Source organism: Phalacrocorax carbo, chromosome 1 (assembly GCF_963921805.1).
Source record: "Phalacrocorax carbo chromosome 1, bPhaCar2.1, whole genome shotgun sequence".
In the NCBI taxonomy this organism is placed as follows: domain Eukaryota; kingdom Metazoa; phylum Chordata; class Aves; order Suliformes; family Phalacrocoracidae; genus Phalacrocorax; species Phalacrocorax carbo.
The window spans coordinates 83,782,598-83,795,834 of NC_087513.1; the positions used below are offsets into that span (position 1 = coordinate 83,782,598).

Here is a 13,237-nt window from a genome sequence, read left to right on the forward strand (position 1 = left end):
CTCACCAGCTCTGAGGGAAATGCTGATCTAGGCGTGACCATCCCTGACACCATCACCGAGTGGAAAGCCAATGCGTTCTGTACTTCGGCAGACACAGGCTTTGGCCTGTCCCCAACAGTGTCCCTCAGAGCCTTTCAGCCCTTCTTTGTAGAGCTCACCCTGCCCTACTCTGTGGTGCGTGGTGAGTCCTTCACGCTGAAAGCCACCGTTTTCAACTACCTGACTGCCTGCATCAGGGTAAGAGACATTCACAGCTTTGCTCAGTCTGATGGCTTAGGGGCTACAATGGGCCACTTATAACATGGTTTCCCAAGCCAGAAGACTGATCTCTGACGATAATTTTGTGTAGGTGTACATATGTAGGAACTCTTGGTGTATTTATTGAAGGGCAAATAAGTTTTTCCAACAAAGTTTTGAAAGCTGCATTTGATTCAGAATCTAAAGCTCTGCTGCTGAGGCCCCTGGCCTTGTCATCACAGATTTATGTCATCCTATAGAAATATGAAACGAGTTATCCACAGACCACAGTATCACCACATAATCACATGGAAACTCCAGGTTCACCAGGGTGGATAACTGTGTTCAACATTTAGTCACACCTCATATAAGCATCTCACAACAAAGTATCATGCCAGATTTGCTGGAATATGCAGAGTTCCTGTGATTTATTGTGTCTGCCCCTAAGACACTGAGCAGAGCTATATATAGTTTCATTATTCTTATCTGCATTCTTCCACCAACAGAAAAGACAGGATAGAATTTGGGAGGTGATTAGAAAAAAATCTCAATCACCTTTACTCAGTTTTTTATAAATACAGATTTTTATTCTACAAGGAATGAAGCTGAGACAAGGAGGGGCACTGATCCAGCCATTCCAATGCACTCTCATTTATTTCCCTGTCTTTCCTGTTTTGTTTGCTATTTTCAGGTTCCTTATTCCACTTTCCCTTTTTTCCTTACCAGCTTTCCCACTGCTAGTGTTTTACTTCTTCACCTAACTAATCATGAGGGAGGTCTTTAATTCATGGCTAAGTTTGTAGTCATTGGTTTGCCCTTACTCACACAACTCACAACTAGTCCATGCTCTCTGTTTTCCCAGAATCAGTTTGCTTTCCAAAGATATATGTTCTGTTCTTACACTTACCTCCCCAGTCTCTCACAATTGTACACATCTGTGTCTTTTCCCTCTGTATCACCCAGTTCTTGGTCTGCAATATCTATAAGGTTCTCAGTCCCACAGTGTAACCAGCTCCACTACCCATTTCCATGTACTGCACTGTCTCCAGTAACCCCAGGTTCTCTGCACCTCTCTATACAACCGGCAGGTCAGTGTGTCTCTGGCTGAATCTACTCATTTCCTGGCTACACCAGTAGAGAAGCAGGAAGAATCCTACTGCATTTGCATGAATGAAAGGAAAACTGTGGCTTGGACAGTAACACCAAGATCTCTAGGTAAGAGGCTGGACAACAAGAGAATACTGGGATCAGATATCTGTGGGTGACATCAGATCTTTGGTGTGAGGAGCTAGGTGACTCCAAACCTGGTTGGACGATCTTGTCTATGCCAGAAGTAAGCAGTCCAACCCTGAGGTTGAGACACTACACTGGGGTGCAGTTTCCAGGTCCTAAACAAACTATTTAGGTGTAACGAGCCATTGTTTTAAGATTTGAATAGAAATCACAAATTCCCTTAATGCATGCAAAGCAGTCAGACATTCCTGCTCTGGACCTGAGAATATCTTAGCTTAATGTGGCTGGGACTGAAATATTTTAATCAAATCTTGCTTTCTCTGAAGCCTTATAGAAGATGACTGTTCGACTTACAAAACCTGCCCCCTACTAGTCTTCTTGATGATAGTCTAAAACCTGCTTGGGTGGCCATCACAAAGAAGGTGGCCCGGAAAGCTGCAGCTGGATCAAGATAAAACACTGTCTCGAGTTTAATTCTCCTCTTGGAAAAGCTTCTCTGTAATGCACCAGAGAGTGCCCAGCACAGACACAAACCCACATTTCCCTGGCTCTGCCTGGCAGGGCTGGCTGACCCCTGTTTCCTCCAGGGCAGGTGGAGCTCTCGGTGAGCACTGAGGCCCTGCAGAACCAGCAGCCCTGTGGGAATGCCATTGTGGAGACCCCTGAGAAAGGGCGGAAGGACACAGTCATCAGACAGCTGCTGGTGGAGGTATGCGGGCTGCTGAGTTTGGTGGCACAGAAAAGTAATAACGATTTCATCATCCACAGCAACAGTTCCTGCATGATAAAGGTTTTCTGTTTTAGCATGATAGCAGCAGTAGTGGCTTGTGTGACTCTTACTCTGCACACTTTTATGAAAGAAGCATTGATAAATCTCACACAGGCCAATACAACCCATAACTCATAATGTTGCCATGTCATAGTAAAAGCAGGGTATTACATTACTTAGTGGGACAGAAATAATAAGGCAGGCAATAATGACATGTTTGTCCCAGACAATTCATCTGGAAGATGAATGAGAATTCTTTGATTTTACCTGTAATAAATCACCAGGATACGTTGTAAATGGAAGGTTTGCCAGAAACCTTATGCATCTCCTCCAGCATATGGCCAGTACTCTGGAATATGAAACAGTCACCACAATCAACAAATTTTTTTAAAAAAAACCACTACTATCCTTGTTTTGAATTGCTTTTATTACCTTTTAAGAATGTTCAAAACAGTATGAACTAACTTTTTATTTTTGTATTCTTTTGTGTATTTCTTTTCCTTAAGCAGTGTTTCGTAATGATAAAACCACAGCTTTTCCCATGATAAATAGCCAGTCATAAAATTAATCCACAGTATAAGACTCCCTGTGATATTAATAGCAAAAAGAGAGTACTAACTCATTATATAGTTAAAACTATGTAATATCACGTGTCATAATATTGTCAATCCTACGCATGACAGGAAGGGATAATCGTATTCAACAAAATTAAGTCAGGAGTAATATATGACATTGCAACTCCTCCTTACATTGCAGACATTCCAATTTTTAGTAAGGCAGAGCTAGGATTCATGTAATAAGTAACTTCAGAAAAAGTTTTGCTAACCTGAATGCAATGATGGCACTACAATCCTATCTGTTAGGATTTTTTTTTTTATTTTACTTATTTACAAATGATTTTGATTGTATAGTGCATTTTGTGTATCAGGGCAGAAATAACTGTTTAACATTTCAGGAAAGTTTCCTAATTTTATATATACCTTCAGGAAAAAGAGTGTTTATTTTGTTCTTTGAAGATATTAGAAGATCAGAACTGTAAAGTCTTTTCACCCAGATGGCGGGGGAGTGAAAATAACTGAATGAGCATTAAAATCACTGCTGTCAGGATGTCTGAGAGATTAGTGGTCTTATCCTGTTATTGTAATGAGGTAATTCATCTACAGCAAGCCCTGACTGGATAGAATCAGAGATCAGCATCCAAGGCTGAACAGTTAATTAACAGGGGTGGATAAAGTGTAATTTGCTTGGGGTGGAGCTGCATTGTCCCAAACACATGGATATCAGTATCCCTTGCAGGAGGCCGTGCATCCCTCAGAGAGGGAGTGTGCCAGAGCCCCCGGGGTGTCCTTTTGCCTCTTGTGTAATCAAGCCTTGCTGAGAACTTTTTGGGAAATAGGATGTTTTTTGCACCAAGGAATTTCTCAGCCGGGAAGGAAAATCTTTCAAATAGTTACAGTTTGTATGTTTTAATTTCCTGTTGAAACGCTCAAAATCAAACAAAACATTTAGTTGCATTTCAAAATGACATACTGAAACAAACCAGAAGGTGTCTTTTCAAACAAGCATATAGCTCTGTCATAGAGTATCCTAATATTTTTTTTATCCCCCCCCTTTAATCTTTCTCTGCCTTTTCATACTGAATAATGAGAGACAATGTATTGTAACTGTGTGAGAAAGCGAAGGTAATACCATTGTTTACATGCTGGTAAAATATTTCAGCTGGCAAAAGTTGGGAACCAGTAATGAAGCAATGGGAACTCTCCTATTTGGAGGTTAAAAAAATGATGCCAGAATCTCACTGAAATGAACTGTGATTAAAGTATGTTTTCAAGTAAATATTGGATTCCTGAGTTTTATGCAGAATGTTTTCAAGCAGCTCAACAGAAAACAGGGCTTCTTTGCTGACTTCAAAAATTAGGCTAGAAGTTTTTGAAACAGAGGGATGTAATCACCAGTTGACTGTGGCATGTATTTGACTTTTGGGTGCATTGGAATGCTCTAGTTGTCACTTGTCAAAGCTCTTGCATACATATCCTACCAGCGTCCCAGGCACTCAGCTGTCATCGCAGTCTGAAGAGTTCTGCTAGACTGGGCCAAGGTGGGTAGCACCTTGGAAGACAGAGCCCCGTGGCTCTCTTAGCGCTGTCAGCAACATCATCTTGCACGTTATCCGCACCATAACCTGTGAAGCTGCAGGGCCTCTCTCAGTAATAAGAAAGGAAAGAACATGTACTAAATTTCATGTCTGTAATTAGCCAGTATGTTACAGTCCTCAGTAATCCTCAGTTTAGCATGCAGAGGAAAAACTTTGTAAGCAATTTCTAAAGACTTTTCAATATAATGAAGTTATTACCACAGGAGAATTTATAAGTATTTAGTTTTCTTAGAGTCCATTTTAGATTCCCTCTTGATATTTATTCCTTTTGGTTTTCTTTCCTTTTGTGTTTTTGTTTGTTTGTTTGTTTGTTTGTTTTCCTTTTCTCCCCAAGCCAGAAGGGACCGAGGTGGAAACTACCTACAACACTGTGCTCTGTGCATCTGGTAAGAGCCTTTTGCTTTCTAAGACCTTCTTTGCTGAGGTAGAGACTAAAGACAAAGGGAGAAGACGAGGTTTGTGAATGCTCTGCTCTAAGAACAAAGGTGTAGGGATCTGATAAAATTGAACAAACTAGATGCATGTCCCATTGGTAGTGAAACTAATTCTTTCTAAAGGACAAGAGCTAAGGCTGTAATAGTCCCTGCAGTCTTAGGCAGAAGCTTATCTCTTCAGAACCGAGGCCGGCCAGGCCCCTGTTGGGAGAGAATATCTGGGATTTAATAGGGTTATCTCTAACATCTTTCATACAATGGTGGTGGCCATGGTCTGCCCACCAAAGCAGAAGAGGCCAGAAAGATAGGCTGGAAAGTCTATTTGTCAGTCAAGGACAGCAGATAGTGCCATGTGGAAGTGTGTGACTGTCTGTGAGGGTGTTGTAGGCCCAACAAAATATTTGCAGAATGGAAAGCTTCCACTGCAAAATTATGGAGGAATGGATTTGTCGACAGCAGGAAAACCCTGTGCAGGGAACAGTGTCTCACCCTCTTAGCTGCTACCCAGGCATGTAGATATACCCAGAACTGTAGCCAAATCGATCTGTTTTTTAACCCAGAAAAGTCAACGTCAGAGCCAGTCTCCCTGGTTCTCCCAGAGACTGTGGTGGATGGCTCAGCCAGAGCATATTTCACAGTGCTTGGTAAGTGAAGCATTCTTGGAGTGTCACTTGCTATTCTGAAATACTGCCATGTTTCTTCAGGCTGTGCTCAGTCTACTGGCAAGCCCTAAGCTGTGCTAATTTACACTGGAAATTGTCCCGTTCCCCAGGCGACATCATGGGCACTGCCATGCAGAACCTGCACCAGCTCCTCCAGATGCCATTTGGCTGTGGGGAGCAGAACATGGTCCTGTTTGCACCCAACATCTACGTCCTGGAGTATCTGAACAAGACAGGGCAGCTGAGTGAGGAGGTCAAATCCAAGGCCATCGGATACTTAGTGAGCGGTGAGCTGGGACAGGGCTTTTGCTTCTCAGTTCACTCCTTCCCATGACAACTGCATAAGGACACTATTGGCCACTGGCATGTATGATCTGGGGGAGGTTGTCCTGGTGCATTAAGGGAACATGTGATAGGTCAGGTGTATATAATACAATATATATAAGAAAGAGAATCCTGCACTCAGGTGGAGGTGCAGGGTGAGAGATGACAGCATTCAAACAGGAACACAGAAGTAGTCCAGAACCGGCAATAACTCAGAGTTCTCTCCATAAGACAAGGGGTATATGAAATAGATAAATCAGGCTGCAACCATTAATCATGGCAGCTGCAACCATTAATTATGGCAGCTGCTTATGTAGATCTCGGACCCTCCTTCGGATTAAGATTTGGAAAGTGTCACTCACCTTTGACTAGGCCAGAATTTTAACATGCTAGTTTTAACACACTATGGCAGACATAACATTGGTACATATGGACATGGTAGGTATCTGCGGATATTACAAGGGACTGTTTTTATTCAGTTACTTAATGGAAAAATTGCACTTTCTCCAATGAAAATTATCCTGTTTTCTGCATCCCTGTCTGGTGTGGGGCTCCCCTTTGTATTCTGTTCTCCACTGGGAACTGTTTTTCCATTTCTCTCAAGTCTGGGATACATTTACATCTCCACATCAAGCCTCAGGCAAAGGGCAGCCATGACCACAGATACCCAGTTTCCAGGTCTTTTAGGAGAGAGGAAGAGCACAGGGATGGAGTACTCAGAACTGTGTGTTTGCATGAAGTTCCACTGTAACACTGAGCAGTGTAGTTCACACTTGTGCCATAAGAAGGCCACTGTGTCCCACTTCTGCTATATTTCCATTGCATCGCTCCTTGAAAAGTACTGTGACAACTAAAACATTCTTCCACTCTCTATTTTAGGGTATCAAAGGCAATTGAACTACAAACACTGGGATGGTTCTTATAGCACCTTTGGGCCCCGTTATGGTCAGGTTGGGAATAGCTGGTAAGACTTCAGTACCACTGGCTTTTCATTTCTGCTTTTCATGCCCGCCCTTTCCTCAGTACTATCTTGTGCTTGGTCATTGCAGAGGTTGAAGTCAAGGTGGAGATGAGTTTATAATCATGGCATCATAGGATAATCGTGTGGAATAGCAGAGTAGGGGAGGGTGCTAAGGGAGATGACTTTTAGGTTTGCAGTGCCGCCATGATAGCTACTTAACTCCCCTGATACCCTTCTTCAGCTCAAGTGAGGGCGACCTGCAGGATGCCCAAGCTAGTTCTTGTTAGCAGAAGATGCTGATGAATCCCCAGAGTGCCATTGCCCACCTACCTGCAGCCCTCAGGGCTATGAATGGCAGGCTCCATTTACCATTGGTTGCTATCTCACTAAGTCACTAAGCTAGCTCACAGTTTCCAGCCAGCCCCCCGATCAAGTCCTGTAGGCTCTACTGCTTTCTTCCAGAATAGTGGTGCCCACATGGGCCCTATGACCTATGATGGATACAGGGTCTGCTCAGGATGTCTCAGTTCCCTCTGTCACTTTCAGGCTCACAGCCTTTGTCCTCAAGTCCTTTGCCCAGGCCCGGCCTTACATCTTCATAGATGAGAAGCATATCCAGGATGCTTTGGTCTGGCTCACTCAAAAGCAGAAGGAGAACGGCTGTTTCCGCAGTTCTGGGACACTTCTGAACAATGCCATGAAGGTAACATATCTGTCTGGTCAGCTCCACATGGGCTTTGCCAGGCTGGAACTTGACCATAAGTCACTCTGGGACCAACAGAGCTATTTCAGCACTTGGGGGTTGGGGAAGAGGGGGAGTCAAATATGTGAGTTATCACAGAAGCAGGAAGAAGCTAACAGCAGCTTCTGAAGGACTTACCATGAGAAGGAAGCTAGGAAGAATTTGTCACTGCATGATATAGGTACATAGCACAAGGAGAAGCCAGTGGTGCTGTGTGGAATCAACGTCTACTTTTCTGCTTTCCTGCAGGGTGGAGTGAATGATGAGATCACACTGACGGCCTACATCATTATTGCATTGCTGCAGATTCCTCTGCCTGTAACTGTATGTGTCTGCACCCCAACCTGAACCATAGATGGTACTAACCTGCCCTACTAGTGACCCCCCAGATTACCTTCTGAAGGAAGAAATCCTGTCTGAATATTCTTTCCATTCAAGCCTAGACTGGAATAACATTTTTCCTCCGTCTTCCTCCTCTGTGCAATCCTGTCTCCCATATACACATTTCACTTAAACTTATTCTGAGTTCTTTGGTAGAGAATCAATCTTTTGCTCCTTTAGAAGAGCACATCTCTGAAATGAGCCAAATAGGTTTTCTACACCCACAAAAATCTCCTTTTGTTTGTTGGAATAGTACATTCCTCTTGAACCATTTGTATGGGCCTATTGTGTTCACACAACAGCATAATAACAGGTCTATAAAAAAAGGTGGCACACTCAGGGATTCATTCTTATTTTCTCTGCCTCTTCTAGATTGTTTTATGGAAAATCCCCATTCTTAATGCTTGGGGAATAAGGTACGCCTATCGGGAATACCATGAATGGTAGTCTGTGAGAAGCCTGAGGCCTATTTAAAAGCAAAGGGGGTTTGGTCATTCTGATCCCTGATCCCCTCACTGTGAGACAAGCCTCTGGTGCAGGTAAAATTGGGGTATGAATTGCAGCAGAAGGACTGCTGAGCCAGGATGGTTGCCGGGCTGCTGTAATATCTCTGCTCCAACTTCAGTAGGGTCTATTTTGTGTTGCAATTTTTTCCTGTATAGTGAAAATGAGCAGAAGGAATTATTTTGTCAGCAGGGTGACATGGACAATACTAACTTCACCAGAAGAGTATTCTTTCTTTGGTATGGGTTGTGTTTAGAAGGCAAGTTCCCAAGCAGAACCGTATTGGATAACGAGAATGTTTTTTATCTCCCTGTCTGAACCTAGAAGTACCACTGAATGTGAGGGGGTTTGTCAGAATCTGATTGGGATATGGGCACATTTCAAGTTAAGGTGCTTGAACAGCACAGCCCTTAGGTATTTAATGCTATTGGAAAGCGTACAGAGTAGTTCTATAAGTAAAATAAGCCATATTAGGTCCTTCATAAAAAACTTATTAGTACTGTCTTCAGCATGCATATCTACTGCCGTGTTCTGTCATTAGACTGAACTCCTCCCCAACACTTACCTTACAAACAGTAGTAAGCATAGGAAACCTTAGGTGAGGCATAGCCCCAGCCAATTTTATTATTCTTTGCTTTCTCAGAAAGAGCTGAATTGCTTCTCCAAAGTGACCACAAAAGATTTAATCTTCCAGTATACACACAGTGAAGGCCACAGTGAAGTACAAAGCCACTGAAAAATAAGTCTTTTCCTTCTAGACCATTGATTAAGCTGTAAATGTGCTGCTAGGCTTCAGATTGTGGCATGCCCCCCTGCACACTGCTTATTGCTTCAATTTTATACCAGTTTTTCTGTCACAAATGAGGAACAGTCATGTGTCTTGCTGTAAGGTCATGGAGTCACAGTGTCTGTTGCTTAACACTACGTAAAGTAGCTACATTTTGCTTTGCTGTAGCAGTTGTGCTCTTAAACCATATATGATATTCTGGCTTCTAAAAGAAATGCATTGTTGATGCTACATGTCACAAAAAATATTCCACAAAATAGGAAAAAAGATATTCTTTCTTGTGCAGAGATAGAATTTATCTCCAAACTAGAAGCTACATTATCAAGTTCCAGCAAAATGAATTTTTTTCAGAAGGCCCTGGACAAGGGGAACTAAACACTAAAAGGAGAGGATAGAGCAGAGACTGAAAGCAGAGAACAGTCTCAGGGTGACAACTAGAGGAGGAAAGCAACTACCCAGTACATTGACAGAGAGGAAGTATACCAGAGAACTTCCCTTGCTCTGAGACACAATCAGGCCAGTCATCCTTCTCAAGACAGAAGTGTTGGAGCCCTGCTTCACAGTCTTTACATAAACTGGAAAAAACATTAAAACAAGATGTATTAAAGAAAAGCTGACACAAGATAAGAAAGAGCCTTTCGCTGCCCATTTTTTCTAAGTGGGTTTTGGACCTGGAGAGGAAGGGATACGTAATGGTATAATCTTTGTCAGACAGGAGAGTGGGGATGGCAATGCTCCATAGGAACCATCTGATTCCTGTTGTTCTAAGACAGGCCTAAGTGTGAGCTCTGGCTGCTCCAGCTCAGTCTTTCTCTCCTTCCAGCACTCAGTGGTGCGTAACGCTCTGTTCTGCCTGGAAACAGCAGCGGATGAGAAAGAAAACCACGTGTACACCAAGGCACTCCTGGCATACACCTTCGCCTTGGCAGGGAAGGGAGAGAAGCGGAAGGCATTGCTTGGTTCACTTGAAAAGGAAGCCGTGAAAAAGGGTGAGTGCTTCTGGTGGGACAGCTCTTTCTTCCAGCCCATTGGCCTTACATTTTCTGTTGATAAAGTGGCATTTATTGGTGGAGCAATGGCAGCGGGAAATGGCTCCTGTGAGTGAGGGAAGGTGGTGCGAGAGGAAAAACTTATGCAAAGGGGTTGTGTTTTTGAGAACTCCTTCTCAGTGCCCACTCCTCTGCTCCGAGGGAGTCCATCAGGAAGCACCATCCCCCATTGGTGCTGAACTAAAGGGTAGCTCTGCTGGCATCTCTCCTCAGACTGCTCCTCTTGCCACACCAGCACTGCTTAGCAAGGACTCAGCAGTGTTTGTGGCCACTCCTTCCAGTGCACGTGCTCAACATAGAACAAAGCTGACCTCGCACAGCACAAGGGAGAGTACCTCAGCGAGGAGCTTCATGAGCGGAGAGAGAAAATGAACATACAGGTCATTTTGGAGGCCATAGCATAAGCTCCGAGTCTTCCAGGAAATCACGTAACGACTCGGAAGCATTCTGGCAAAGTCAGACTGGACAGAGGGTTTGCCCAAGCATTGGGTAGCAGGGTTGTGAAAGACGTATCCCCAGCACCTTTTGCCTTTTCCACCTGCATGCGACTATCAAGCCCTGCTCACAGTCCTTGGGTCATTTTGCCTCACAGAGCTTGTCACTGCCCAGTCCTGGCATCTGTACTCAAGAAGGGAAGCAGTGCCAGCCTTGTGCTCAAGCCCATAAACGCCTTCATGAATCTGGAGTGTAGGACAAAGCGGTATCCAGGCCTGAGGACTGAGCCTCAGCAATCTTATACTAGTTGCAGCAAGCAAAGAGCTGTCTAACCCTTCCCGTTTCACCCTACGTGACAGAGGCATCCTGGAGGCTCTGTCCTCCCAACTGGACCGGCAGCAGATCAAGAACTGCCTTTCAACAACAACTAATAATTGCTTGTTGTCTTGTCTCCGTGCTCCCTGCCTCCTGTGAAGATGGGTCTGTTCATTGGCAACGGCCGGGAAAAGAGCCAGAGGTTGATCTCCCGTACTACCGTTACCGAGCTCCTTCTGCTGAAGTGGAGATGACGGCCTATGTGCTCCTTGCTTACCTCACCATGCAGCCGGCACCTTCCCAGGAGGAGCTGTCATTTGCATCTCTTATTGCAAAGTGGATCAGCAGTCAGCAGAATCCCAATGGAGGCTTCTCCTCCACCCAGGTGAGCTGCTTCCGTCCTGCGGCCTCCCACACCAATGTCAGAAGATGGGAAGTGTCCGACACGCAGGTGGGAGCACAGGGAGGCTCACCAGGACAGGGACTGCCATGCAGTGTCTACCATGGTTGCCAAGGTCCCAAGAGGCTAGTATGTCAGGTCGTGCCTCTGGGAATGACGGATATTGTGGTTAAGGACCTGGCTTTCTTGACACAGTGGGGCAGAACGGTAGGGACACAAGGGACGTGTGTCTGTGCCATTGGAGTGGGCTCCCACACCAATTTCTCTGTGCATATGAAGTTGCTGCCTCACCCTGTGGTGAGCAAGTGAAGGCTGCAGAGAGCTCCACACCAGGGAGCTCAGGGAACAAGCAACTGCTGTGCAGAGGACACAGGAAGGGAATGGAAACATGCAACAGCTGCTCTCTTTCTCCCTCTCCTTTGTACTTGTACCCAGAGAAAGTGAAGAATGGAGGGAAGCATGCCTGCCCGACAGCAAAGGGCAGGCCATGGCAGAACAGGCTGTGGAGAGGCTGACTGTATTCCCCTGGGTGCTGGGACCCATCTCTTTCAGGACACAGTGGTGGCTCTCCAAGCCCTGTCCCTGTACGGAGCTGTCACTTATGCCAAGAGCGGAGCAGCTTCCAAAGTGACCCTGCGATCTGGAGGGGACTTCCAGCAAGACTTCCAAGTGGATCCCACAAACCGGCTGCTGCTCCAGCACGTGCCCCTGCCCCAGGTGCCAGGGGAGTACAGCACAGAGGTGTCTGGCGAAGGCTGCGTCTACCTGCAGGTGAGGGTGATGGGGGCAGGCGCCATCCTATGAGGAGAGCCCCTTGCCAAACAGGAGCCAGGGAGGGAAGGGACAGAAGGGACAGGGGAGAGGGGAGGAGTGGGAAGGAGAACTCTGGGAGAAGGGAGAGGAGATGAGTAGAGGTGTGTGGAGGAGAGAGAGAGGCAGGGAGGGAGGGAAGGAGGGAAGGAGGAAAGGATCCTCATGTACACATACTCGCTCAGAACTGCTTGTCCTCCCCTAGACAAGCCTGAGGTACAACGTGCAGCCCACGCAGGAGGATGCACCCTTCATGCTCCATGTGTACACAATCCCAGAGATGTGTGAGGACTCCAAGGCTCACAAGGTCTTTGACATAGGCATAAATGTCAGGTGAGTCTGCACTTGGGTCTGAGTCTTCCCAAGAAGCCACGGGAGCTGGAGGAGGTCTGGTGGTCCCGGGTGAGCCAGTCTGGAAGCCCTGGAGGGGTGGTGCATCCCTGGAAAAGTGGGCAGGAAGCAGCTGGGCTGGGAGAAGCGGCTGTGGAGGAAGGGCGTGTCCTGCAGTGGTGGAGCTGTGTGGGCAGTCCAGGGCTGGGCTAGTGAGAGGCTGCATAGGTGACTAGGAGGCCCTGGCATAGCTGGAGAAGAAGGTGCCGGACTGTCAGGATGTGGTGGGGTGCCAAGTATTATGGAAAAGCTGGAAGTGTCCCCAGCTGCGACTTGAGGTGCACTGAACCTTTGTTGCTCGGTTCCTTAGTTATACTGGGGAGCGCAATGACTCCAACATGGTGATTGTTGACGTGAAGATGCTGTCAGGATTCATCCCCGTGAAGTCCTCCGTGAGGAAGGTAGGAGCCTGTTTGTCAAACAAGCAAGACCCAGCTTCTTCTCTTCAAGATACCTTCCAAGTGTCTGTAGCAAAGTGGAGGGCTTCAGGGTTGGAATCAGCTTGATCTTGCCATTGTCTTCCGCACTTTTGCCGTGTACAGTGTTTTCTTCTCTTTCCTGGCTCCAGGCCAGCACAAGGGGAGACAATGTGAGGAATCTAGGAAAAAAAGACGACGTCATTTTTCCTTTAGAATGGTGATGGGCACCT

At 45.7% G+C, this 13,237-nt stretch overlaps 1 protein-coding gene across 1 annotated transcript in view; it reads left to right on the plus strand.

Annotated features, from left to right (window-relative positions):
- LOC104046227 (alpha-2-macroglobulin-like) overlaps nt 1-13,237 on the plus strand; it is a 40,382-nt gene that overhangs the window by 22,885 nt on the left and 4,260 nt on the right. Inside the window, exons 19-32 of the mRNA XM_064462779.1 lie at nt 9-237; nt 1,326-1,452; nt 2,058-2,179; nt 4,729-4,780; nt 5,389-5,472; nt 5,601-5,777; nt 6,694-6,778; nt 7,322-7,478; nt 7,767-7,841; nt 10,013-10,178; nt 11,150-11,373; nt 11,941-12,159; nt 12,404-12,531; nt 12,899-12,989. Coding sequence (XP_064318849.1) covers nt 9-237; nt 1,326-1,452; nt 2,058-2,179; nt 4,729-4,780; nt 5,389-5,472; nt 5,601-5,777; nt 6,694-6,778; nt 7,322-7,478; nt 7,767-7,841; nt 10,013-10,178; nt 11,150-11,373; nt 11,941-12,159; nt 12,404-12,531; nt 12,899-12,989 — 1,936 coding nt within the window. The remainder of the gene's footprint in view (nt 1-8; nt 238-1,325; nt 1,453-2,057; nt 2,180-4,728; nt 4,781-5,388; nt 5,473-5,600; nt 5,778-6,693; nt 6,779-7,321; nt 7,479-7,766; nt 7,842-10,012; nt 10,179-11,149; nt 11,374-11,940; nt 12,160-12,403; nt 12,532-12,898; nt 12,990-13,237) is intronic.